This window comes from Hemicordylus capensis, chromosome 6, assembly GCF_027244095.1.
Source record: "Hemicordylus capensis ecotype Gifberg chromosome 6, rHemCap1.1.pri, whole genome shotgun sequence".
In the NCBI taxonomy this organism is placed as follows: Eukaryota; Metazoa; Chordata; class Lepidosauria; order Squamata; family Cordylidae; genus Hemicordylus; species Hemicordylus capensis.
In genome coordinates this window covers 89,665,147-89,692,808 of record NC_069662.1, presented here as the reverse complement: position 1 = coordinate 89,692,808, position 27,662 = coordinate 89,665,147, and the positions used below count along the sequence as shown (strand labels likewise).

The window sequence follows — 27,662 nt, the reverse complement described above, 5'->3', positions numbered from 1 at the left end:
AGGGATAGCACTGATACACCAAGGACTGAACTGTAGATAGGGTACACACAGAAGTACATACATGGAAAGGTGAGTCTGCTGAAGAAACACACCCATCACATGTTTCAATGTGCAATTGCTCCCAGATTGAGCTCTGAGGAAACTGGTTGTGTGTGTTTACACACAACCTGAGTACAGTGCTAATTGGCTAAAAACCCCAAGTCCACTGCACTCATTCCCCCAAAAGAGGAGAGGAGGCTAATGTTCATTTAAATGAAGAAACGTATACGCAGCACTTAAAATATAAATAAATAGTAGCCAGCCAACTTGAAAGATGTGGAGAGGGGCAGAAATTACTAAATCAGCATTTGGCTCACTGGCCAGTACATCTATGAACTGCATTGCCAAAAAATAAGAAAGCTGGGACCAGACCGCAAGTCCTTCTTTGCATGTATGTGTGTGCGCACTCATAGACACATTTATTTTTATACATGACATATTTAAATACACTGCAAGAGGCATAAGAATCTGTAAAATGTCTTTGGCTAGGCCAAAAAGATGTGAGGAAATTCAATCCTAACAGATTTCATTCCCTTCACATTCTGAAACTGAAGTTGTATTTAGCCACTCACAAGAACTTATTCTCAGGCCTAACCCTTACAGTCATTATAAATACTGATCATACTAGGCTTCCTTTTAGGGCTAAAGACTTGTAATTTATGTGAGTGAAACAGAAATGAGAAGAGATTATTATATGAAAGCAAGCAAGTTCACTTTCAAAGATTGTCTGGAAATGTGGCTGGTTTCAGTTGGCATCCAGGACAAAAACCGCTATGCTTGTGTATCCAGGCTTGCACCATTAGAAGTGGTGCAGGTTCTACTAAGGGACACTACTAGTACTACTACTATTTATATACCACTTTTCAACAGAAGTTCTCAAAACGCTTTACACAGAAAATTTAAATCAATAAGATGGCTCCCTGTCCCCAAAGGGGTTACAATTTGAAAAGAAACACAAGGTAGACACCAGCAACAGCCACTGGAGGGATGCTGTGCTGGAGTTGGATGGGGCCAGTTGCTCTCCCCTACTAAATATAAGAGAACCACCACTTTAAAAGGTGCCTCTTTGCTCAGTAAGCAGGGGCTGCACTCGGCAAAAGAACTATATAACGAGTCTGAGCACGTCCAATGGTATTATTAACCAACAGTCAATGATTAAAAGAGAATTTTACAAATATTATAAGGACTTTTATCAAAAAAGAAAGGCTGAGTTAAATAAAGTAGAACAATTTTTACAATTAAGAAACTTACCACAATTAAATTCTGAACAAGGGGAAAAACTGAACTTTCCAATTTCCAATGAAGAAGTTAAGGATGCTATTAAGCGAGCAAAAGGGGGGAAATCGCCAGGGCCAGACAGGCTCCCAATTATATATTATAAAACCTTTAGTGAAGTATTGTCCCAACCATTACAATGGACAATGAATGAAATTATGATGAAAGGTTGGTTTCCTGAGTCATGGAGGCAGGCGACTATTACACTAATACCAAAACCCGGTCAAGATACATCTTTGGTTAAAAATTATAGACCAATCTCCCTGCTTAATAACGATTACAAACTATATGCTTCTATACTTGCTAAAAGAATGGAGGGGATCTTAGTAGAGTTAATTCATGAAGATCAGGCGGGATTCTTACCTAAAAGGCAAATAAAGGATAATGTACGAACCATCTTGAATGTACAAGAATACTATGAAAAACATAATGATAAACAACTGGCCATGTTATTTTTGGATGCAGAGAAAGCATTCGACAATATCTCCTGGCAATTCATGTTGAAAACTTTGGAAACTGTAGGGTTTGGAGTTAATTACATAAGGGTGATTGGCTCTATATATTCTGAACAAAAAGCAAATATTAAGGTTAATGGAGAACTTACAGATTATTTTAGTATTCAAAAAGTTACTAGACAAGGCTGTCCCCTATCCCCATTATTGTTTATACTGGTTTTGGAAATTATGTGTAGGATGATAAGGAAAGAGACTAAAATACAAGGATTGACAATAGGGACACAAAGATATAAATTAAGAGCCTTTGCAGATGATATAGTGTTATTTTTACAAGATCCTTTAGAATCAATTGATACACTATTGGAGATATTAGAATCATATGGGAACTTGGCAGGATTCTATATAAATAAAGAAAAGACAAAGGTATTAACCAAAAACATGAACAACGAAGACAATGAAAGATTTGCTCTGAGATCCAGTTTTAAAGTGGAAAAAAAGGTAAATTATTTAGGCGTGATGCTTACCACAAACAATGCATTATTGTTTCAAAATAATTATATCAAAACCTGGAAAGAAATAAAGACGGATTTGAGTAGATGGAATAGACTGAATTTATCATTAAGTGGAAGAATTGCTGTTATTAAAATGAATGTTCTTCCTAAAATGTTATATCTCTTTCAGACAGTTCCAATAATAAATTCAATGTTAATTTTCGTCCAATGGCACAAAGATGTAAGGAATTTTGTCTGGCAAGGCAAAAAACCAAGGATAAACTTTAAAAATCTAACAGATGATAGGAAGAGAGGAGGATTTGCACTACCAAATTTTAAGTTATATTTCAAAGCAATATGCCTAACCTGGATAAAGAATGGATTACATTAAAAAATCCAAGATTGCTGGATTTGGAAGGATTTGATTTAAGATTTGGGTGGCATGCATATTTATTTTATGACAAGGTAAAAGTAAATAAAGAATTTTTCAATCATTATGTTAGAAAAAGTCTATATATGGTATGGACGAAAAATAAATTTTTGTTAGAAGCAAAAATCCCACTTTGGGTATTGGAAGTTATATCTAGAAAACAGAAAAATATGCAACAATCTTGGCCCACGTATCGACAATTGCTCGTCCCTCAAGGTGTAAAATACGAACTTAAAAAGTTAGAACATATGCAGGATTGGAATATCTCTTGGTTCCAATACCATCAAATCAATGCTTTATTTAAGCAAGACTGTAAAAATGGTTTTAACCTACTAAAGTCAGAATTTGAACTACAGTTGTGCGAGAAGGAAGAAAAACTCATTTCCAGGATGTATGGCCTATTACTATTGGAAGACACAAGAACGGAGGTAGTAAAAACCTCAATGATTAAATGGGCCCAGGACCTTGGTTATAACATCGATCTGGAAAAATGGGAAAAACTTTGGATAAAAGATATAAAATTTACTGCTTGCTCTAATTTAAAGGAAAATATTTTGAAAATGATGTACAGATGGTATCTTAGGCCCCAAAAGCTGGCCGTAATCTATAAGAATATGTCAAATAAATGTTGGAAATGTAAGAAAGAAGAGGGTTCCTATATATATTTATGGTGGACATGTAATAAATCGAGAGGTTATTGGGACTTAATATATAACGAGCTTTAAAAAGTATTCAAAACGACTTTTCCCAAGAGTCCAGAATCAATACTATTAGGTATTGATAACAATGTTCTCCCAAGGAAATATTGGACCCTCTTCATGTACTTAACAGCGGCAGCAAGACTGACATTTGCGCGAATGGAAAGACAGTCAATGCCCGTCTAAAGAGGATTGGATTCTTAAAGTACTAGAATTGGCAGAAATGGCAAAATTAACATGACTACTAAGAAATAAATTTGAAGATTTTTAAAAAGAACGGGACCCTCTTCTTGTCTATTTAAAAATACATCACAAAATTGATTTCTGTCAGGCTTTTGAGGGCTAACAACAAATGTTTCAAAAACACCCCAAAGCTGTTTTCTATATGAACTATTGGGGAGAGAATGTTTAATCTATAGGCAAGATCCGGTTATTGTTAACAACACTTCTTCCAATGATGAGATTGAAGTCTTTATTATGTGTGTTTGTGAGTGCTTGTAGCGTTTGTGTTTGTCCTTTTGTGTTGTGAAAATTGAATAAAAAGTATAAGGGAAAAAAAAAAAGTAAGCAGGGCTGCACTAACAGGCAAAGTAGTTCTAAGTACTACGAATGAAGTCTACTTTCCGCTTCTTTAGACGTGGTGGCTCTTGTCTCCTATTTATATCTAACTGTCAACACATGCATAACAAAGGGATTTTGCCTATACTCTGAGTGGCCTCCGACTTGAAACAACGTGGTAGATTGACAAAGATGGCTCATTGTCTGTCATTGCTTGAGGTGCGTTGCAATGCGTCACCCCACCCTCTCTTGCTTGCCCTGACCTCTGGGTGAGTTCAGCTCTGACACCCAATCCCCTGCCTTGCTGGCCCTGCCTGGTGGACAAGCTCAACATTGATCACTGCTCCACTTTCACTTGCCAATCTTACCTTTAGCAGCCTCCTCTGTCCTCTGGTTGGCTGTACCCAAAATGGTGGAGACAAAGTGGGCCGCTGAAGATGAGATCATCAAGGGGAAGAGGAGTGGTGATTAATGCTAGGCTCTGGCCCAGGGGGCAGGGCAGTGAGTTGTGTGGTGGGGTCAGTGATGGGGGGGGGGAGCTGAAGAAGAGACCAGGGGCAGCAGTAGAGAGGAGGTAGGACAACGGCAGCATGCAGGTTGGGTCATGTCCATAGGCCAGGAGGAGGGGGGTCATTGTCTGAGACTGTCACTTCCCATGGCAGAGCTTTCTCTACAGACTGGCAATCACCAACAACCCTCCACTGGGGTTCCCTAGGCCACTCCTCCAATATGCTATGAATTGAATTTGCATTTGACTGTCAGCACATGACTCTCAGAGAGTATTACCTATACTTTAGCCACCATCTTGAACCAAAATGGTAGATTGGCAAAAAATGTGCCTGTGGGGTCCCCTAACCCACGCTCCAATGTGCTGTGATTTTGGTTTGTATTGGGCTGTGAACCCAAACAGGATTAGAGGGGGACATACAGACAGACACAGACATAGTAACCTCAAAAACCTCTTTCCTTTTAAAACTAAACAGTCTGTTATATGTGCCTAAACTTCCCAGAATGCAATAGTGTAACTGCTCACCTTGCAAGTCAAATATCTTTCTCACTGAAATGGCAGCCACGAGCAGTGGATTCCTGACAAACACAATCTGTACTTTTCATACAGATTGCAGATGGCCAGAACAGAATTTCTGTTACCAAATTGTCCAAAATCCACAAGTCTGGGGGATGTTTCACACATCCAGCAAAGTGAGGCAAACCTCAAAGGGTGTTAAGAAATCTATTTATTGGCAAGAACTCTCTGAAGGAGAGAATATTTCATGCATTAGACATGAAATGATTATTGCCTCCAATTAAGAGTTATACCACATTGAAAATGTGTCAGGCACAACAAATTTTCTGGAGTACTTCAATAAATAATCCCCCCCCCCCCCGCCGCAAGCACCTTTTGAGATTTGCCCCACTTTGTAAGGTTTGGAAGTAGTTACCTTCCTCCTTTTCTTGGATGCTTCCCATATAACATTTTCAGCATATGCAATAACTTCTGTATATTACCACCACTCTGGGCACGTGTAGACTAATTAGTCCTAACTAATCACTACTGAAAATGAGACATAATTAACCCCATTAATGTTAATGGGACTTAATTGTGATTAACTTCATCTGGATCATGTCCACTGTCATTTGTGAACACAACGTGTCTATCCTGTGGCAATTTCACATGCCTGGAAACCACAGTATGCAGTTGGTTCCAAATATGAATTAACTAGTTATACATATTGGCATCCATGTTTTTTTCTCTATACACAGGGAGAAAATGTGTGTGAATCTTAATGAAGCCAAAAGCAAGATGTTCATTAGAGTAAGGGACACTTGAGAAGTATGGTTTTCTAACAAAGGGCAATGCACTCCTTAACTAAACAGTTTACTTAATAAAGTTAAAATTTCTTTCACCATTAGGTGTCTAGAAGAAAAGAAGTCAGGGGCCGACATCTTGACTAACAAAGCATAGGTGCTACATGGGAAGCATTCACTGGAGCATTGTCCGTGCGTGTGTGTGTGTGTGTGGTTTTTTTTGCAGGGGCAGAATTCATTCATTCATTCGATTTCTATACAGCCCCTCCAAAATGCCCCCTTCAGCATCTTCCACTTCCCCCAGAAATGCTCTGTGCCACCCCAAAATATGTCCCCAAGTCAGCCAGTAAAACTTGAAATAGCAGCTTAGGGAAACAAAATTGTTTTTTAATATATCTCTTGACCAGTTAGAATATTAGAAGCGTCATCACAGGGCATTTTTCACACATCTCTCAACTGCTCCAGAATGGAGGGTGTGTGTTCACATATTGGGCAGATTTACCCCAAAGTCCCTGCGAGCCACCAGGGAGCACTTCACACACAATTTGGGCTTTTCATTGGGCGTTAAGAGTGTAGCCCAATTCATATCTGGGGTAAACAAATCCACTTTTTTTGTCAACTTTGAGATCGCAATAAAGCCTGTCGTGTGAAGAACGGCCGGGCAGGAAACAGATTTCCCCAGCTGGCTGCCTAGCCATACATCATCATACAGGGGATAGGCAACTCTCAAATAATTTTAAAACATTACTAATTTCTTGTATGTTTACTCAGAGAACAACAAAACTTCTGAGATTTGGAATGACTATAATAAGGGCATAATATTGCAAATCACTGAAACATTCATGAAATTATTGAAAACAACACAGAGTCCTTAGTATAATCCATGCTAGATTATTTGGACTGTCATTTCTCCAAAGTCAATCAAAGCATTATTGATCTCAAACACTGCAAGGAGCATGTATTTGCAGTCATTTCTAATTGTAAGCACAAACCAGCTAAGCCATGAATTATTTAATAAAAATTTCAATTTTGCTAAATATTTCTTAGAGCCTTACAAAGACAAAGTAAACTCTACTGGAGTTATACAATTAGGATGGAAAGGTTATGAGCCCATGAAAATATCCAGTAGCCATCATATGCCTCAGGATGCTTCAGCGCACACCAATTGCTCCCATCATCTAAGGGTCCTAGTTAGTGATGATGAACCATTCCAAGACCAAGCCTGTCATCTCTGTTTTCTTCTGAAAAATAACTTCAAGAGCTGTTTGTGTGCAGTTGGTGCCCAGCCACCCACCACCTCCCTATAGCCTATTTTGCCTTTGTTATATTCCTCCTACTTCCAATCTTTAACCTTGCTGGACTGACTTTTGGGGGTATGTATGTATGTATGTATGTATTTTTTTAATTTTAACTGTATCACTACCAATTTTTATTCAGAAGCCCATCTTTAAAAAAAATTCTCTTTATGAACTTGTTTGGTCAATCGGCTACAACACCTGCTAACAGACAAGATAGAAATGGCATGGCTCAGAATTGTCCAGATCTTTCATGATCTCTTGACCGCCTTCTATCACGCTCTCAGCCTCCACCTCCACAACCACGATCTCTGGATCTAGAGCAATGCTCAGATCTAGAACTACGCTCACGGGACCTTGACCTGGATCTATGCTTCTTGTGGCGGCAGCCACAGAGCTCACGTTGCAATTCCCGAGAAATAGGTTTCAAATGCATAAAATTACAGAAACCTCCCCGTGTACACTCCATTTCATACCGGTGGCAGAAAGCTTCTCTGAAATCCATCACAGGGGAGAGCTCAGTGTGAATTGGCTGCCCATTAAACCAGCGATTGTTCAGATCAATCACAGCCTTTTCTGCATCTTCTTCACATCGAAACTTTACATATACATTTCCAGCCAGATGATCTCCAAGGTTATCACAGACATTCATCTCCTCTACTTCACCATATTTTTCTTCCATTTCTGTAAAGACCTCCTCAAAAAATTCATCATAATGTTCTTGTATTTCAACATCGCTCACTGCACAGTGCAAACCGTCAGCAGGAAAGTTTTGAGGGTTACGGTAAATGTTCAAGATGGCAATGGTCTGGCTAAATGATGGTTTATTGTGCAATCGAGAACACTGGTCTCCATGACGACATGCTCCAATTTTGAAATAAGAAGAACAGTTGACTTTGTCTTTCTTGGTACTGAAGATGGAGGCCAGATACTCCACCATCTCCCACAACCTACTCTGGCCGGCCGGCCGGCGAACACCTCAGCACTCAGCCTTTAGTTTTGTTTTAAAGAGGATATTTTAAGACCATATAGCCTGCTCTCAGTATACCTATGAAACTTGGAGTCTCTGAAATAAGCACTATCCGTTTTGTTCTATGGAGCTATCATGTTTTGAACTAAAGGGCATTTTAGTTATCACATCTAGTAATAGTAAAGTGATATTTCCCTTTTAAGTTCCAAAATCTTTTGTATCTATTGGGCCCTTCCCAATCCGTCTCAACCACTGCATTTCTCACTCCTTTGTAAATCTTTTCAGGACCTCAGGGAATTAGACACAGTTGCTTTGAACCATTCTTTCTTTTCGGCCACTTGAAGCAGTCTTTTCTTTTCTTTTTAACCATGTTGGACAATTTCTTCCACAGTCACACACTAAGCCAAAAGGTTGCCTGATGTCCTGTTATGACAAAAACACTCCCTAGTGTTTGTGTGTAGCCATGAATAGCGGCACATGAGCCATATTGCTGAGGATGTACATTTTTAAGCTCCTTTAATAGTTCTGCTCTGCTGGTGTCATTTTCTCAGTAATCATGAAGGCTAGAGATATTTTATATATCAGGTAACATCTAGCAGCACTTCCAGAGGCCAAGTGACCAGTTTTTCTTATGCTTGAGTTACTCACCACCATTTTTTTTAAAGTACTGAAAACAAATTTGAAAAGAAATGTAATCAGTCTTCAGTAAAATGGTCGCAGTCTAGTGTTAACATTTAATTTAAAAGTTACAGTCTTAAATGTAAGACTTGAAGTGCTTTAAATAATTTCTATTGAATTATTCAACATTTGTTTTATGAAAGCCTATGAATATCTTAACACAATAACTTGAAATCATTGCAACTGTGCAATGCATATAAATAAGAAACATCTGTTTTCATGGCTAATAAGTGCCAAGGGGGAAACATGTACCTTTGAACAATGTCTACTGTGGCACAAAAGCCGACAGCAAGTCTATTTTTCTACTAATCTATAACCATTAGCATTAATGGATGTCACATGTATCAATCTCCTCCTGCTCATCCAGTATAAAACCTTCAGCCGGCAAAGCCTGAGTACTACTTAAAGCATTTCTTTACTTCCTACTAGGACATCAAGGGTACTCAAAGCACTGAAAAAACTTTAGGGCCTACTGAAATAGTGGCCAGAACTGCAGGAGGCTTTTCAGACAGCAGGCTTTACTGCGGGTTTACCACAAGGCTTTACTGTGAGTTTGGGGCAAAATAGACACGCAAAAAGAGGATTTTTTAAACCCCGGATATAAATCAGGCTAGGTTCCAATACGGAGGGAAAAACCCAAATCATGTATGAAGTACTCTCTGAAATATCGCACGGACTTTGGGATAAATCTGGCCAATATGTGAACACATAGCCACCCTCTCAAAGTAAAGTAAAGTTGCGGTAAAGTTGCTGTCTGAAAAAAATTCCAGCAGAGAGTAAGACCAGCTAGACATTTGACGGAACTTAGGGTGTGGGTGTTTTCCCAGGGCATATTTAAGACTCTGAGAGGCTGTTTTTGCTGTTTCATGTGCGACAACAAAAGAGAGGACTTCCAACCACTTTAGGGTCCTTCATGAAGGTAATGCCAAAGGAGTGCAAGGAGAGACAGTTGGATACTAGCATGACTCCCGGGTTTCTGTGGCTATGTGCAAATCTACAATCCAGCAAATGGGGAGTCCTGGGGTTCTCAGGCAGTCAGGTATAGGGGTTAGCCCATTACAAGCCCACTCAGAAAATGACCCAAACTCAAAGGTTTCTATCTGGAGGTTCCACTCAGGGAGACGTTGGGCTCTCAGGCAATCAGACATGGTCTCATGAAAGCCTGGCAGAGAGTGACCCAGAGACTCAATTTGTCAAGTATTTTAGAATAATTTCAGCTTAATGAATCTGGATCCCACAACTCAGTGTTCCAAATTTGGGGCTAAGCAACCCAAAGGGGAACGTGGGGTAAGCAGAAAGCAGGTGCCTGGTTAGATGAGACCCTCTGGAACAATCATCGGCAGCTCACACCACCAAACGTCCACAGCAGTATCAGGCTTTGCTACCTCTCTTTTAATAAGGTTCTGTTCTGTGCAAAATCCCAAAGGCATAAGAACTCTGGAGACAAAAAGGGGTCCAAGGTATCAGTCTTGGACAGGGGTGTGGTAGTATTCCTTTATTGTGGCCATCAACCAGATAACAGTCACCATACAGTTCAGCAGATAGAAAGGGACTATGTCAAAGTGAGCATCAGCTAGATGTAGGTGTGAGTACAGCTGCTACCACACAGAGGAAGCAAAGAACAAAAGGGCTCTACTGTCCACAATCTGCATAACTAGCTTTGGTTCCTGATAGTTTAAAGGCTACTCCAGTCTCACATGCTTTTTTGCATTTCTTTGCTTGTCAGGAACCTAGGTTCATGTGCAAGGATGTAAGGTGGGCTTTCCACTGGTCTAACTTCTGTTTGCATGACACTGCTTCCTGATCCAGGCAGAGGCTCCTAGGCAGCTTCCTCTATGGCACTGATGCCAGTCTCTACTTTGCTGTCTGCTTGCGTGAAGCTAGACTTTCCTAATGGTGGTGGGGGAATGAGCAGACTGACTTCTAACAACAACTTCTAGAAAAAACAACAACCGAAGAGAAAAGATTCAACCTTCTAACATGACAGATGGCCCAATGTTCCATTACAGCTCTTGGTTCTGAGAACAGGAAGAATTAGCCTAATTACATGTAAGAACATAACTGCCGCAAAATAATTTTAGGAGACAATGTGCATGCAGAAGAGAGAAATATGAATGGGAACAGCTTCATCCTTTCGATAATCATTTCCAACAATTATCAAGTCTATAATTAATTTACAAATAAAAACAACAACATTAGCTTCATTTCATAAACAAATTTTGGAGAGACAAAAGCCTGTGTCCACTTACTGCATTTATTTACCAGATTTTAATGTTAACACATAAGATCAAAGAGCAGAAGATGCATTAGGATAGCTCAATGGGGAATGAGTCAGAGTAACAGCTGAGGTGATGACTCATGTGCTGAGGCCATCATTTTTTAATTTTTTATTTGCTTTTGTTTTGGCATGGTGATTCCTTTGAATGCTCTTCCATCGGGAATGCAAATGGAGCTCAATTGCTCTTGATTCAGTCTAGGGTTAGATGTTCTAGTACTGTATATGGTTAGCTCTGATCTCACTATGCATCTGTGATTCGTACTATAGCTATTCAAGACCAACCCCTGCTTCTAACTATAAGGGCTTGGGCTCCAATCAGAAAAACATATAGCAAATAAAACAGCCTCTATTATGAGCTTAAACTTCCCTCTAGCTAAATATAAGATGTGGCACGAAGAAGCAGCCCTACTGTTCACAGCTTCAGTTAGATTCTCACTTGGATTGGACCCCAATATACTTTAGAAAAAATTTTATCCTTAGGAAAAATAGTCATCAAGTCAAGATAGAAGGTATTTTAAAGAAAATGTGTCATTACTTGAAATCCGGTGGGGAGAGCAACATTCCACTTGCTGGAAACATGAGTCAATAAACCTCTAATTAGTATGGAGCAATTATAAGTTACTTCACTTTGTTACACTTTTTTATAAGATGCATTTTTCTTTGTCTCCTCGGAGAGACAGGGCTATTTGTTAATCTTTCTGAAGAAGCTGATGACATGAAAAGTGGGATTTCAAAAGAGAAGGAGAAGCTTGACTTCAGAGATAGCTCCTCGTTATCTGGGTTACATTACAATAATATATTTATACAGTGTAAGTGAGAAAACTGAAGAAACAAATGTGGATGGTTGCAGATACAGTGTAATGTTCTTGTCTTGTAAATCAGAATATTCAGCTTGGATTTTTCCACATTGCTTTGGGTTTTTCTTTGGGAGGAGGAAATTATATATATGTATGCTATAGAAATGGAGAAGCATTTGTAATGCATCAATAACCATTACCAGCATGCTATTCTAAACAAAGAAGGACCAGCAATATAGACAGACCTGGATGCAAATGAATAAAACAACATGTACTATAAATGAAGTATAGCTGTTAAAACTGAGATTTACTCAAGAGAAGACTGTTTTGGCTTAATATACCACATTTAGCTTCTTGTGAGCGAAATCACCTGTTCAGCACTATTTATAGGATTGTCCTTTAATTTAGTGAAGTGGTCCTATTGTAAGGAAATTAACACAAGCATTTAGTTAGCCACAGATCATCTTCACCAGGCCTTCACAACTTGTGGCCTACCAAGCTGAACAAGGCTATGCATTTTGGCTTGCCAGACTGACAACCCCTTTGTTTGTGCTGTCCCAGGCAGGCAGCAAAAGCAGGAGATTTATCAAGTCCCTGGGTGGCCACGATGTATGCCTCATGCCTTTGGCTTGTTGGGTCATAATTACGCCGGCCTGGGTTTATAGGATTGCTGATGAATCGTGCACAGCCATTACTGTGTTCAGTAATAGTTTGGTTCATGTTCATCTCTATTCCTATATATTCCCAACTTTGTCCTCTTATCCTTTGTGAGCCTTCAAGACAAGAACGGAATCTATTCACTTAATGTTGTTAGCTACCTTGAGCAGGAGGGAGAGAGGGAAATAAAGATTTTCACTTTATTTTTTGAATTTCTTTTGGCGCTATTGCTGCTTTTAAAAAAAGATAATCTGTAGCCAAGAAAACTCTTCTTCCAGCAGAACAGAATCCTTTGAACTATCTAAAATAGATTAGTTAATACAGATAGGTCAGGAGCCTGTGGGAGGCTAACAATGTTTCTTACAATTTTTCTTTGCTATTGGCTTATTTTTGTACTATGCCTCTTTAAAGGTTTCCCCTGATTTTCATCATCTTAATTTCTCTCTCTACTTGCCTGAGAAAAATGGTAGAGAGCCTCACAGCTCTCAGCAGGAGCAGTAGTATCCCTCTGAACAAAACCAGCAAAGCTGACAGCTGTGCTTTTTAGCACTGAGCACTCTGGCTAAATCAATACCCTGGCAGCCCTGCTGCCATCTGTGGAGTTTCTGGAGCAGACAAGTTATTTTTAGAAACATGTTTGTGCAAGGCCAATATTTACCTGTCGGCTCTGTCAAATTTTGCCATCCATCTCTGTCATTACCTCGGCTGCTTTTCATATCAAATAGAGGATTTTTCCTAGAGAAAAGACCCTAAATGTGATCCTAAAATTTGATTCCCACACTTTCAAAAACTGGCATAATTGCTGTACAAGAATGATCGGCCTCCATGGCATATTTGGGTTCCCTGAAATGCTGGGAAATACCATCCATGTTCAAGAGTCTAATCTGTTCTAGGAAAGCCCAGGCTGAGACACTATGTGAATGTCTGGAAGTCTTTCGGTCAGATATCTGATTGGTCTTGTAACTATTGCAAAGCTAGCATCTTCAAAACATCCCTAAGAATGAAAAATCTCATGTTATCCGTCTACAAGGAAACCTAAAGCAACAAAATACATGGAAGTGAGATGAGTCATAAATTATCATATCACAAGTCAACTGGCTGTCATTTTGCCTAAGAACTTGAGGGGTGCTAAATGAGGCCATACCAATTAGCACCCCCCTAGGAGAAAATCTTCTGACTTTTAGGATTGATCATCAACAGTAAAGGATCCAGCAGTCAAGAAATATGCTGTAGACTAGCACTTGGTAGGGTTGCAATAAAAGCCTTGGAAAGGTTATTTAGATGCCGTGACGTGTCTACACCTACAAAGATTAGAATGGTTCGGACAATGGTTTTCCCCATGATACTCTATGGATGCGAAAACTGGACTTTGAAGAAGCAAGATTAAAAAAAGTATTGACGCTTTTGAACTTTGTTGCTGGAGAAGACTTTTGAGGGTACCATGGACAACAAGGAAAACAAACAAATGGATCATAGAACAAATCAATCCAGAATTTTCACTCGAGGCACAAATGGCCAGGCTCAAACTATCCTACTTTGGACTCATTATGCAAAAACTCAGCTCCCTTGAGAAATCCATAATGCTGGGGAAAGTTGAAAGAAAGAGAAGAGGATGACCAGCAGCAAGGTAGATTGACTTGATTACAACTGCAATGAATGCACCACTGAGAGACCTTGAAGGCCAAGCTGAAAACAGATCATCATGGAGAGAATCTATGTGGTCATTAAGAGCTGACACTGATTTGACAGCACTTAATCTAATCAATCATAAATCAGGAGAAAATTACAAATTGCTGCACTATATCACCAGTTTGTCATTGTGGTGATGTGTTCAAGAGCGTTGGCTTGAGTGTGGGAGGACCCATATCCAACCTCACTTGTTTTTTCCACTATGTACATAGTTACAATAAAATGTTAGCATTACCTGGATACAGTGAAATGTTAGCATGAACTGGATGGTACATGCGGACAACCAGAAGAAACATCTGCTATTGAGGGTGTACCTTTCCAGCTGCCATAATCACAAGAATCATTGCAGCTGTCTTGCCATCCAGTTTACACTAAGATTTCCCCATGTACCAGCACAGTCATGCACACAACCATATGACAAAATAAATAGGGATTGCCTGAGTGAAATTACCCAAGAGACGGAACTCATTGGATGTCCTTGGACAAATCAATGCTAGGCATTGGCTCAGGTTAGACATCATGAAGAGCTAGGATTTAATTTTGTTTTTCACATATTGTCTCTTAGCCTCAGATGTGCATGCTCAGTTCTCAATGAAGGAAGGAAGGATTCTACTTCCAATTCTGGCTTAGAACAAGTCAGGATTAGTTCTTTGATGTCCAGATTGGGTGAACCTGGCTTAACTCTGTCTAGGAGAAATCAGGATCAAAACTCTGGCTAGAAAAAGCCAGGATCTCTTGGTTTGAGTGTTATGACAGATTCTGGCTTGGTTGAAGGGTGGAGTGATGTGGGAAGTGAAGGGGATGGAAGAGTACACATGCTCAAGACTAGAAGACAACATGTGAAAACAGGATTTGATCCTGGCTCTGAATGGCATCTGAACCAGGCTACTCTTTCTCAGGGTTAATTCACAAGACAAACTGCTTGTTGATCAATTGATTATGGAACATTTGCTGACTCATGACTCAATATGTGAACTACCTCCACTGAATATCATGATATTTGGGCTGATAAAAAAAACTTTTATCTGTGGTACTTGATAGCTCTTTCATAGATGCAGCTTGTCAGTTGATGCTGCAGCCTTCAAACAATGCAGATTTAGACTAATAATGTGTCTGGTCAAATATTTCTTTGAGGATCTAGTCATTGCATTCCCTACATTAAATCCTGTCTCTGCACACATTTTTAGCCTGTGCAGGCCCACAATATGTGTGCATAGGAGATGAAGCCAAAATATAATAACTATCAGGCTGTCTTTATCAATTGTGGTGAGGAAATTTTCTCCCAAAGTCTGTTCAAGTTCTGAGGTGTGAAACTGAAAGCCTGGGAAGAAAGAGGATACATTGTAACAGGATAAGAAAACTTTAAATAATAAATAAACCAACCATCTTATCCTGTTTAGTTTCAATATCTGGTGAGTCAAAGAATCTGATGTTTCCCAGTTCAAAGAATTCTAACAAGCAATATAATTGTTTGTCCAGCAAAGGGACTTATGATTAACTGACCAGGATGTGCTAAACATGGGGAAGGCAATGGACAGTAGCACAGAAGAATAGTAGAGGTGAATGGTATTTAAATGTGCATCTCTGATATTAAATTTTTTTTCAAAACCTGAACTAGCCCACTTAGTGTAATTTAGTTCTGTTTTTGAAAAAAAGGCTTTTAATTGTTAAGAGTTTCTATACTGGTCTTTAGCAACCTGTGTCACTGACCAATTGATTCAAATGTGAACCCTCATGTTTAATTTTTTCTTTCCATATAGAGCCAAGAATCAGGCTAAAATGTGTCTTAATGAGGGGAGGGAAGAAGAGAAAGTGATATAGCACTTATAGCACTCTCAGAGGTGTACCGAAGAAATTTTGGAGCCTGGACCTAAAGGCCTCTGGAGAAACTGCACCCCCACTGCAAGTTAGGCATCATCCCCCTACACACAGAGAGAGAGTATTTTTAACACGTGGGTTCTTGAGGGCACATACAGCAACTGCTTACAAGAATGTAAGAAAATAAAACAGGTTTATTTATGCAAAATATTTTAAAAAATAGACACATTTCAACATGCAACTTAACATATCCCCATCCCACATATTTCTTTCCTGACTCCCCCCTCTGTTTCTAAAGAGGTCACGCTTGGACACCTGGCATAAGTCACAGTCAAGCTTGGCCACTTGGCAGCCCAGAGCAGCGTGGGCTGGTGGCACAGCACGGTGACCACACCACCCAGAACAGATTAAAGAGGATTGGCCCCCCCCCGGTGTATGCAGAGACCCTGGACATCTGCCCTGTCTAGGGGTAAGAGCACCTCTGAGCACTCCCTGTTGGCACCTGTAAGGGCATAAGCATTTCCTGCCTTGTGATAAAAGCAGCAAATAGAAGTCGCTCATCTCTAGCTCTTCCAAGATTACGTCTTTTGTACTGACTTCAGTTGAATGCGATCTGAACAAAAGCTCTCACCAGAACACATGCTCTTCTTTTGGTTCTAGCGCAATGTTTGTTATGAGAAGGGCCAGAGTATGGATGCATTGTGCTCCTCCCTCTAGAGCAGGGATTGGCAATGTGTGGCTTACCAGATGTGGATGAAGATAAATTGTGGCTGATGGGGGTAATGGCAGTTAAGCTCAGCAACATCTGGAGAGCTGCATGTTGCCTATCCCTGCTCTAGAGCAGGGATTCTCAACGTTGGGTCGCCAGATATTATTGGACTTCAACTCTCATAACCCCCAGGCCCATGGCCTTTGGTTGAGGATTATGGGAGTTGAAGTCCAATAACATATGAGGACCCAACGTTGAGAATCCCTGCTCTAGAGGATCTGCCAGCAGGAGCATGGCTGCCCTGTGTCAAGATTTGCTCCAGTAACCCTGAGTATACCTGACACTACTTAGCTGGATGGAAATTCGTCCCACACCACTGGTGATGGTGACTCTGGTGAGGTTCTAACATCCCCTCAACAGTCTTCCTAACTGTAGCCTGTTTATTTTGTCATGCTCATGTCAAAAGGAGTTACTGACTTGTATGGCAGAAAGCAAACATGCCACATTGAAGAAAGCAATGTGGTGAAGGCAAAACCCACCTCTAGGCACTGAGTGGCCAGGCCTCTGCTGACAACTCATGAGGGGGCACAATGCATCAGCATCCTCCTCACCACCTGTCACAATAACAGGTGCATTATCAAATAGGAGCATGTCTGCATACTGTCAATACCATTTATCTAAGCCTTACACCAGGACAATGCCTAACAAGAACCAGCAGTAAATTCTCTCCTATCAGTGTATGGCTCCCTTTTAAATAGTTTTGCAAGTTAGCCTACCAGTTAGCCCTATTCTCTAGAACAACCATTTTAAATATATACTCTTAGCCTCCTCCTTGCACTACTGGGGCAAAAAACCCCAACTTTACATATACACTGATGGGATCTGAGCTGTCGATGACTGACCAGGAGAGGGATCTTGGGGTCGTGGTGGACAGCTCATTGAAAGTGTTGACTCAGTGTGTGGCAGCTGTGAAAAAGACCAGTTACACACTAGGGATCATCAGGAAGAGGGTTGAAAATAAAAATGCTAACATTATCATGCCCTTGTACAAATCTATGGTGTGCCCATATCTGGAGCAGTGGTCTCTCTAATTTTTTTAATTTTTTTTTCCATTTTTCATTTTTTCATTTTTGCAGAATAAGTTTTGTTCTGGGGGCAGTGTCAAGGCACTGTGTGAGCACATGCATTCAGAGTGGGGCCTTCCTAATTCAACCTGAGCAGGATCTAGAATTAACTGAGCGGACATCAGAAAACGTGTGAGCGTGTGCACATGCACACACCTTAGAGGGAACAGTGATTTGGAGTACTGTGTACAGTTTTGGTCACTATATCTTAAGAAGGATATTGTAGAACTGGAAAAGGCACAGAAGAGGGCGACCAATATGATCAGGGACTTGGAGCATTTACTTTATGAGACAAGGCTACAGCATCTGGGGCTCTTTATTTTGGAAAAGAGGCAACTAAGGGCAGACATGATCAAGGTGTATAAAATTATGTATGGAGTGGAGGAAGAGAAATTTTTCTTCCTCTCTCACAATAATAGAACCAAGGGTCATCCCATCTCTCACAACACTAGAACCAAGTTTCATCCCATGAAACTGAAGGTCAGTAAATTTAGGACCAACAAGAGGAAGTACTTTCTCACACAGCGCATAATAAATCTATGGAATTCCTTGCCATGGGATTTGGTGATGGCCACCAGCTTGGATAGCTTTAAAGGGGGCTTAGACAAATTCATGGAGGACAGGTCTACTAGTCCGGTGGCTGTGGGCCACCTCCAGCCTCAGAGGCATGATGCCTCTCAATACCAGTTGCAGGGGAGCAACAGCAGGAGAGAGGGCATGCCCTCACCTCTTGCGTGCAAGGGATCTGGTGGGCTACTGTGTGAAACAGGGTGCTGGACTAAATGGGCCTTGGGCCTGGACTAAATGGGCCTTGGGCCTTGTAAATTTTACCATCTTTGCTACATCTTATCTGATTTCTTTATTTTTTGTAAGGTGTAGCCAGGATGGATTACTGAAGCAGCAAGATTTTTCAATAAATGCTTTAAAATAATAAAGATGACACAATTCTCTGCTAATTCAAGTTTCATATTCAGTGCCTTGGGGGTAGGGGGTGGGGAGAGCCGACAAGTAGGACATGCCACAGAGATTTCTCTGGGATGGTATTTTTCTGGGATAATCAGCAACACAGAGCAACACAATGTGTTTCAGCTTTTTGTTTTGCTCCCATCATAAGCTCCTTTTACTAAAATGAATGTCAAAGGGGCAATGAAATGCTGTTTCCCCATCATCAATACATGCATCTCCCCTGATGAGAGACACAAGAGAAATCCACTTATGTAACATGGTTTTAAATTGCTTTTGAATTGTTTTTAAGTATGTCAAAACCACAACAAAGCCATCCCCATTCTTAGAAGAGGTATATAAATGGCTCCAGGACAGATATTAGAGAGACACCCCCCCCGCGAGAAGCTGCTCATTATAAAACTGAACACAGAGTGCTGCTTTTATCTGTTGTCTTGGGTGGGTGGGTGGGTGGAAGGAAGGAAGACTGCTAAGAAGCTCTAGTAAAACAAACTGTACTCAACCAATCAGGTGTGGTAGCTGCATAGCCTAGCAAGGAAAAGATGATTCTATTGAGTCAGAGCGGCCCATCCTGATGACCTGGGCGGCGGCGGCCGGTGGGGGGCACTGAACAAGACACAGCTGCCTCTGGTTCCCAACAGCTCCAATGCTCCTCCCTCCTCTCTCTCATTCTCCCTCCCAAATTAACAAGAGTTGCACTGCTTGCAGGCTGGCCATTCATCAGGTAGAGCTGTGTGGACTAGTCAATGACTAACCAGTCTGCACAGCTCTGTCTGATGAACGGCCAGCCATTGGGGTTTCAGAGTGCCTACACACATACAGTTCCACAACATATACGTATCCCTTTTGTGCATTTAGCTGAATTAAGCTTGCCAAGCCAGAGTGTAGATGTGCAGCCCTGCAAATAAATGCTCAGTGAACATATTGCTTTACTTTGTATTGCTTACTATGAGATGGAGTTCATAGGTCCATAGAGAAGTATAGTGACCTACAAATAACCCAGCCAAGTCATTTGGAAGAAACACATTCAAAATTCTCAGATCTTATAAGGAGGGACTTATAATCTCAGGATTACAACTTTGCAATAACTTAATTGGGTAAACACTTGCCAGGTTCAGTGCCATGATCTGATACATTTTCTATGGCATTGTGAAGCCTCATTGCTTCCTCACATCGCTGCTTTCAATATAATAACATAATGAGATTATTACTGTATTGTTTCAGTGGCTCAACCATGAATTCTTTCAAGTCCGCGAACATTCTCTCTAATTATGCTTTTCTACAGGGGCTTGAAAAATTGGACATTGATCTTACTGCAAGCATCAGCCATTACCACATTACTAGGTGCTATTTCTGTAACAAGTAATCATAGTGACAATGATAAACCCACTTTAGAATTCCGTTCATATAAACAAACAACTCTTTTAAATCAAAACACTTTTGATAGTAGGTTAGGAAGAGAGGGCTCACCTTGAATAAACTGCTTTTAATCTATTGACCTCCAAACCCAGAAAGTGCTACAGGAACAGAATAATTACAGGCTTGTGCAATGTGTAATAATAGAAAAGAAAGTGATTCAAAACCAGTTCCGTTAGACAACAGAAGAATACTAGGTACACTAATTATCTCATTCACAACAGCAAAGATTATACATTTATTTATTTATTTATTTATTTTTATACCACCCAAAACTTACATCTCTGGGCGGTTTACAACAAAATAAAAACAGAAAAAGTAAAACATTAGTTGAAACAAAAACAAAAAGTTTAAAACATTACAATATAAAAATTTTTAAAACAATGTTTTAAAACCGCATTAAAACCATTAAAAATATTAATTAATTAAGCCTGGGTGAACAGATGCATCTTTAAAGACTTTTAAAAAGCTGTCAGAGATGGGGAGGCTCTTATTTCACTAGGGAACGCATTCCAAAGCCTCAGGGCAGCAGTGGTGAGGGCCCGTCCCTGAGTAGCCACCAGACAAGCCGGTGGCAATTACAGACGGACCTCTCCAGATGATCTCAATGGGCGGTGGGATTCATGACGAAGAAGACGTTCTCTTAAATACCCAGGGCCTAAGCTGTTTAGGGCCTTATAGGTTATAACCAGCACCTTGTATTTTGCCCAGAAACATATCGGCAGCCAGTGTAGCTCCTTCTAATTGGCATTATTTCCATACAGCAAATACTGTAGACATTCTATTGTAAGGGAATTTTTGCATACGTTGTCTGTACATCAGCACTGGTGCTAATGTGTAACCATTCAGTGGGATCTGCATCATGCTGGTTCAGAGTAGATATAATGGTGGCTTCTGGCTTCATAGATGCATGCTCCTCCTGATCCAGAGTAATTTCCTTCTCCCCACTTCCCAGCATTAATCCTGAATTTTCCATTTTATACACATCAGTTCAAACCATGGTTCCATTGTAACCATGGTTTGCAATCTATTTCAGACCATGGTTTCAGTCTCGTCTAGTAGGAAATCAAGGCTTGCATGATGTGTAAATGCAGTATGTGCTCAAAATGCTTGCCACACTTTATCACAAAAATCATTAAAACATCATTGCAAGACTACAGCTAAGCCAGTATTAATGAAGCTGCAAGTAACTCTACTTTGACAGCTTCTAACCTGCTTTTGGTCAATTCTACAAATGGATTCTAGATGAAAATGTAAAACATTTTAAGAAACCTCCTTTATGTTGCATAGTTAATTGTCTCACTTGTTGATTGGCTGTGTTCATTGCTATGGCTGTGTTTTAGAAAGATAAAGTTGTCCCATTCTGAATGCAACAGACTTGGCACACAGAATCCTATTAATTTACCTGCTGCTATTGCTAGATATGAATGAAACACTGGAGGAGAGAAGGAGAGGGGGATGTAAGAGAAAAAGAAACTTCAGTTATTATTGATGTTAATACTCAAATATTCAATTTTTCTCTCCACAGCATTTAAAAAAATCAGTTCAGGGGGGAAAAAGGACAACAAAGAAACACACATACAAGAAAGCTGGGAAACACAAAAATGAAGTATGACACAATCTGGTATTTAGCACAGAAGTGTTCATCATTCATAATTAGGGGTTTGCTTGCTGACAGGAACAGTGGCATAAGATAAAGGAAGATAAACTTCCAGATTCATTTCCTGAAAAGCAGAACTTGGAGAAAATGATGTCTGTTAAATTCAGCTGAAATATTGCCAGTGACTTTAATGAATTTTTTTTTTTTTTAAAAAAAAGCTCAGATCATCTAGGCTTATATTTCTCAGCCAGACACTCAGAGAGTGCATCATGAAATTTATTTACTTTTAAAAACATACATGTTTTGTTACATTTTAAGGATTTTTATGGCATCTACTTGTTGTTGACCACCTTGTGTATTTGCTGGAAAGGTAGCATGTAAATGTTTTAAATACATAATTAAGTAAATAAATAATTTGATGGACTTCTATAAAAGTATGTGAGTTTATTTAGGAACATAGGAAGCTGCCATATACTGAGTCAGACCATTGGTCTATCTAGCTCAGTATTGTCTTCACAGACTGGCAACAGCTTCTCCAAGGTTGCAGGCAGAAATCTCTCTCAGCCCTATCTTGGAGAAGCCAGGGAGGGAAACCTTCTGCTCTTCCCAGAACAGATCCATCCCCTGAGGGGAATTTCTTACAGTGCTCACACTTCTAGTCTCCCATTCATATGCAACTAGGGCAGACCCGGCTTAGCTAAGGGGACAAGTCATGCTTGCTACCACAAGACCAGCTCACCTCTCTTGCTTCACTAAGTTCTTTGTCAGGCAGAAAATATACAGACTCAATGTGATTACTTCTATAATACAATCAAAACCTATGGTACTATCAAAGAGATATGCTGGTCTTGATTTCTATACCGCCCTTCCAAAAATGGCTCAGGGAGGTTTACATTTTGAGATGTTTTTGCAATTGCAGTTCCCCTAATCTCCTGTTTCCTGTTCATTCCTATGTCTCGCCAACCACGGGGTTTTGTGGGAACGTAACCCTAGCAGTTGGCGAGGGATGATTGTACCTCAATTAACTCAAGAGTGGTGCAACAGTGGGATGAGGTAGCGCAAGAACTACTAGGTATAGACACTAAGCTTCACTCCCTATGCTGTTCCTTGCATAAGCCCACTGAAGTTTGCGTGGAAAAGTCCTCCAACGGGAAATCCGCAGTGTTGTGTTGCAAATTCCCCAAATAAGTACTAGTTGTGGAATATTTTTCTTCTTCTGCTTCAGTGCAGAGTAATTCATGCCTGCTTCTTGTTCTTTTCATGCTGGGAGAGCATACAACTAGAACTCTAAATGTGGAAGGAAGAGTCTGCCTATGTTCCGAGTCCAACCACTTTGCATGTCATTGGAGTTTTGTTTTTATCACCAATGGCAGAACTGTGCATAATCCAGTGATTTCTAAGGATCCCCCAAAGTGACCTCCTCATGGAGCAATCCAAGCAATGCTCTATCAACAAGCATTTTGCTTCAACAAAAGTAAAGGATTATGCTTGTAAAGAGCAAGCAGTCGATATTTCCAGCTTTTTCCAGTGTTTCAGACAGTTCTCTATTCAACCCAGCACGGTGCCCCTTCCAGTGATTTGCTGATAGTATCTCCCTTATGTTTCTTTTGAGATTGTGATCTTTTGGGACAGGGAATCCTATAAAAGAATTTTAGTTTAGTTTTTGTTTTTAAGAGGCAGGGGACCGTCTTCTCATTCCTTTTGCTATGTACACAGCTTTCATAGTTTTTTTTAATAAAAAAGAAAAGAAAAGTGACATTCAATATTTAATCAACACTAATTAATGCAAGGGGAAAACCCCATATAAGTTGTATGTATTCCCTATATAAAGTCCTCAGGTTAAATTAGGGATACATCCCCAGGAGAGGAACCTGTGCTGCCACTTGAGCATTTCAACAGGAAACTAAAATGAGGGAAGCCATGTCCAGTGAAGAAAAGAGCTCCCTGACTGTTTCAGGATAGCTGTACAGATTCTCAGAATGACACCCACATTTCTGTAGTGTAGTACCTATTTACAAATATATAAGTTGAGCAGGTAGCAAACAAAAGGCACAATCCCATAATTCCATTCAACAAGACAGAAAGCTGAAGCTCTATCCCAATATTCACAATTCTAATCTCACCCTTCATGAATACACCTTGAAGCTGTTCTCACGAACAGCCAAGAGCGGGCTAAGGTAGCCAAGCCCACTCTTGTCTGCCTGTGGGAAGCAGCAGGAGGCAAGTGACTGGCAGCACCACGGCACACCTGCTTGTGGAGCCTGCAGCTTAAATGAGGTTAAAGGAGCAAATGCTCCTTTAGCCCTGTTTCTAGCCCACTTTCCAGTAGGTTTATGAGATCACCCAGCTTTCTCTCTCTCTCTCTCTCTCTGTGTCCATGTGCCCGTCCATGTGTCCCCCACCATCAACTTCTCAATGCCTGGACCAATATGAACCAAATCGGGTACAGTTGTAGGGACACATAGCGACACCTCAAGGGCATAGTTTGTTATCATGTCATCCACCCCAATCCAAGATGGTGGTCACGTGAACATTTGAGGTGCAAGCTGGCTAATTTGTGGACTGTCTAACGCATTTGAACCAAATTAGGCATAGTTTGTGATTATGCCATCCATACCGATTCAAGAGGGCGGATGTGTAAACTTTGGAGGTGAAAATGGGCTAACTTGTGAACCACTTAACTGATCTGAACCAAATTTGCTGCAGCTGTAGGGACACATAACGGACACTTCAACGGTGTATATTGTGACGATGTCAATCAACCCAATTCATAATCCAACCCCTGCTAACTTTGCAAAGAGGCACCTTTTAATGTGGTGATTCTCTTAGCAGGGGCAGAGTAACTAGCCCTATCCACCCCCAGCACAGTACCTCCCGTGACTGTCGCTGGTGTCTAAATTATGTTTCTTTTTAGATTGTGAGCCCTTTGGGGACAGGGATCCATCTTATTTATTTATTATTTCTCTGTGTAAACCACCCTGAGCCATTTTTGGATGGGCGGTATAGAAATCGAATAAAGAAAGAAAGAAAGAAAGAAAGAAAGAAAGAAAGAAAGAAAGAAAGAAAGAAAGAAAGAAAGACACGTAAACTTCTGAGGCACAAGTACACCAACTTGTGGACAGTCTAACCAATTTGAACCAAATTTGCTACAGTTGTATGGACACATAGGTATGCTCCAATGATGTAGTTTGTGATGATGCCACCCACCCCAATCCAAGATGGTGGACGTGTGAACTTTTGAAGCACAAGCCAGCTACTTTGTGGATCTAACTGATTTTAACCAAATTTGATACAGTTGTAGTGAGTGACACACAGGGACACCTCCATGGTGTAGTTTGTAATGATGTCATCTACCCTGATTCAAGATGGTGGGCACATGAACATTTGAGGTGTAAGAGATCTAACTTGTGGACTTTGATTTGAACCAAATGTAGTCCAGTTGTAGAGACAGTGAAAGGAAAGTAGGCTGATTAGTTCTTACTAGAACAACTTGTTTCGATCATCTGACAGCCCCAGTTGCAGACTGTGGGGCTCCTGGCCGGCAGCGGGGCATACCCTCAATGCACTGTGTACTCATGCAGTATATTATGGGAGGTCCGGGGTGGGGGGGGCAGAACAACGCATTTCAGCCCCCAACCGCAGTGGAGTATTGTCTGGGTGCACCATCCGCACACCTAGTACCCTTCATGGATTGTCTGCGGGGAAGGTAAAGTAACAAAATCTTCTTCCCTGCCCACCCACCAAGCCCTTCTAACAGATCATGAGAAAGGACTCCTAGTCTTTAATGAGAGCAAATTTCAGATACATCATTATCCTGGATAGGATTTTAGGTCATGACTGACTCACTTGTAATCAACAGGGCTAAGAGTGAATTCTTATGTTCACTTTTCATGAAAATGTTGTGAGTTCTACACAAAGTGTTGTGCCCCATCCTCACCCCCATCCTCACCACCACCACTCACATATGCTTGGAGAATAAGCAAATAAATAATTTCCTGTCATTTCAACACATACGAATCATATTTTCAAAAAGCAGCAGCAAGATTGCCTGGCAACTAACTGGTTCGCATATATGACTGTATGTGTACTGAGGGCTGACAAGCACTCACATTAAAAATTATGAATTACATTATGGATTAATGCGGTAAGGAAATTAATATAAATATAAGAAGATAAGATATAGGCATTGGCCACATGTGTGAATGGATCCTGGTCCCTCTAAATCCATCATAAAAGCATGTCATGAAGAGTTGATCCAGGAGAAGTTTTATCTCCAGCAGATATAATAGTGTACACACAGTATGACAACACACTTCTGATCCAATTATTCTGTGCTCTGGTCCATGTTATTGATGCATTTAGCACACAGGATTTTAACAGTGGTTTGGACAGGCATGCAGTATGGTTGAAAGATATGTCTATGATAATAAAAAGGCAGAATTGAGCTTCAGAGGGAGATCAGAATGAAATTTACACATCCTGATGATCACAGGAACTATGTGCTGTGATAATCTTTTGATAGTCACAGCTTATATCAAACAGTAGTAGCAACCTCTGGGATTTTTGGTTCAATGAATCTTTTAAATCTTGTTTCAGCCAAGCATATGAAACATGCAGTTCAAGTTTTAATAAGCTATATTTAAACTGCGAAGCTGTGCTTTCTTCAGCACTTTGAATCTATTATGAGTTTCTTCTTGTTCTTTTGTCTAATGTTTCAGAATGTGGCAATTTGGTCAGTCTACTAAAACTAGAGTTCAAATGAATGATACTGGTTTCATACACAAGGAAGGATCAAACTTTTGTTTCATTTATTATACATAACACATAATAATTATAATATTTACTGGTACTAATGCTGCTAAATTGTTCATTCTGGCCCAGATGACGACACATACAATATCTCTCTTTTTCTATTTCTATTCTGCAAGCAATCACAGGTGTTACTCAAATGGTGAAGCTATAATAGCTCACTTGAGGAATTCTATTTTGACTTAGCTTGCAGCATGCACACCTGAAAATACTGGATCCAATTTGATATTATAAATATCATAATTGGACTTGGGGACCCTTACAATTTCTCAGAAACATTCCCTCTTCTGAATGAATACAGTAGCTGTGAATGTTATTCTCTGCATGTTTTTCTTTATTTGATAAGGTGTCTTTGCACACCCACTCTAATGCAAAATGACCCCACTCCCACCGCCGAGAGAAATCATTTTGAAGCAGCAAGGGCACCTTGCTAAACAACAAAAAAGTCATCTATGTCAAAGAGAGAGAAAACATCTGAATGTAGTAATGGCTGGGCATACAGGTAGTGGAGGATGGCAGGATTCTGTGTATTTAATTTCAAGGAAATTGGTCCAGCCATTGATTTTTTTAAAATCCAGTGATTCACAGCTGTGACTTCTTTTTGCCATGATAGCCAGATGTTAGTGCAATCTTGGCTTAATTTTTAAACGTAATTAAAATCAATCACTGGACTGGTTTACTTGAAGTTATATACACAGTGTCCTGTCATCGTCCACTTCCTGTGTGCCAAATTTCAGAGCTCACTGCCCAGCCACTACTGTGTCCAGACTTCTTTCTTTCTTTCCATAGATGGCCTTTTCTTTTAATTGACAAAGTGTCCGTGTGTGTGTGTGTGTGTGTGCGCGCACGTGCACACCCCCACCCCGCTGCTTCAAAAGCATTTCACTTTTGCTTTCTTCATTTTGCAATAGCATGGGTGTGAAAGGACACCTTGTCAAACAAACAGACAGACAGACAAGCAAAAGCTCAAAGAACAATAACCGTGGCTGCTATTACCTACCCTTGAGTGGGGGAATTGCTTGAACTGCAAAAAGTTACTGTGGACACCATTTTGTATTTCTGTTGCCATTTTCTCTTCAGGTTTTCTGATAATTTTAATGATAATTT

The 27,662-nt window shown here is 40.3% G+C and overlaps 2 protein-coding genes across 8 annotated transcripts in view; both read right to left on the bottom strand.

The window, feature by feature from the left end:
* The window catches only part of ELMO1 (engulfment and cell motility 1), a 459,005-nt gene that overhangs the window by 57,494 nt on the left and 373,849 nt on the right, over window positions 1-27,662 (bottom strand). The window lies entirely within an intron of this gene.
* On the bottom strand, window positions 7,322-8,090 carry LOC128329463 (splicing factor U2AF 35 kDa subunit-like). Its single transcript, XM_053260717.1, has one exon. The coding sequence runs from the start codon at window positions 7,985-7,987 to the stop codon at window positions 7,331-7,333; it is 657 nt and encodes a 218-aa protein (XP_053116692.1). The 5' UTR covers window positions 7,988-8,090; the 3' UTR covers window positions 7,322-7,330.

Coding starts and splice junctions, on each gene's coding strand:
- LOC128329463 (XM_053260717.1), bottom strand. CDS start 7,987: ATGGTGGAGTATCTGGCCTCCATCTTCAGTACCAAGAAAGACAAAGTC.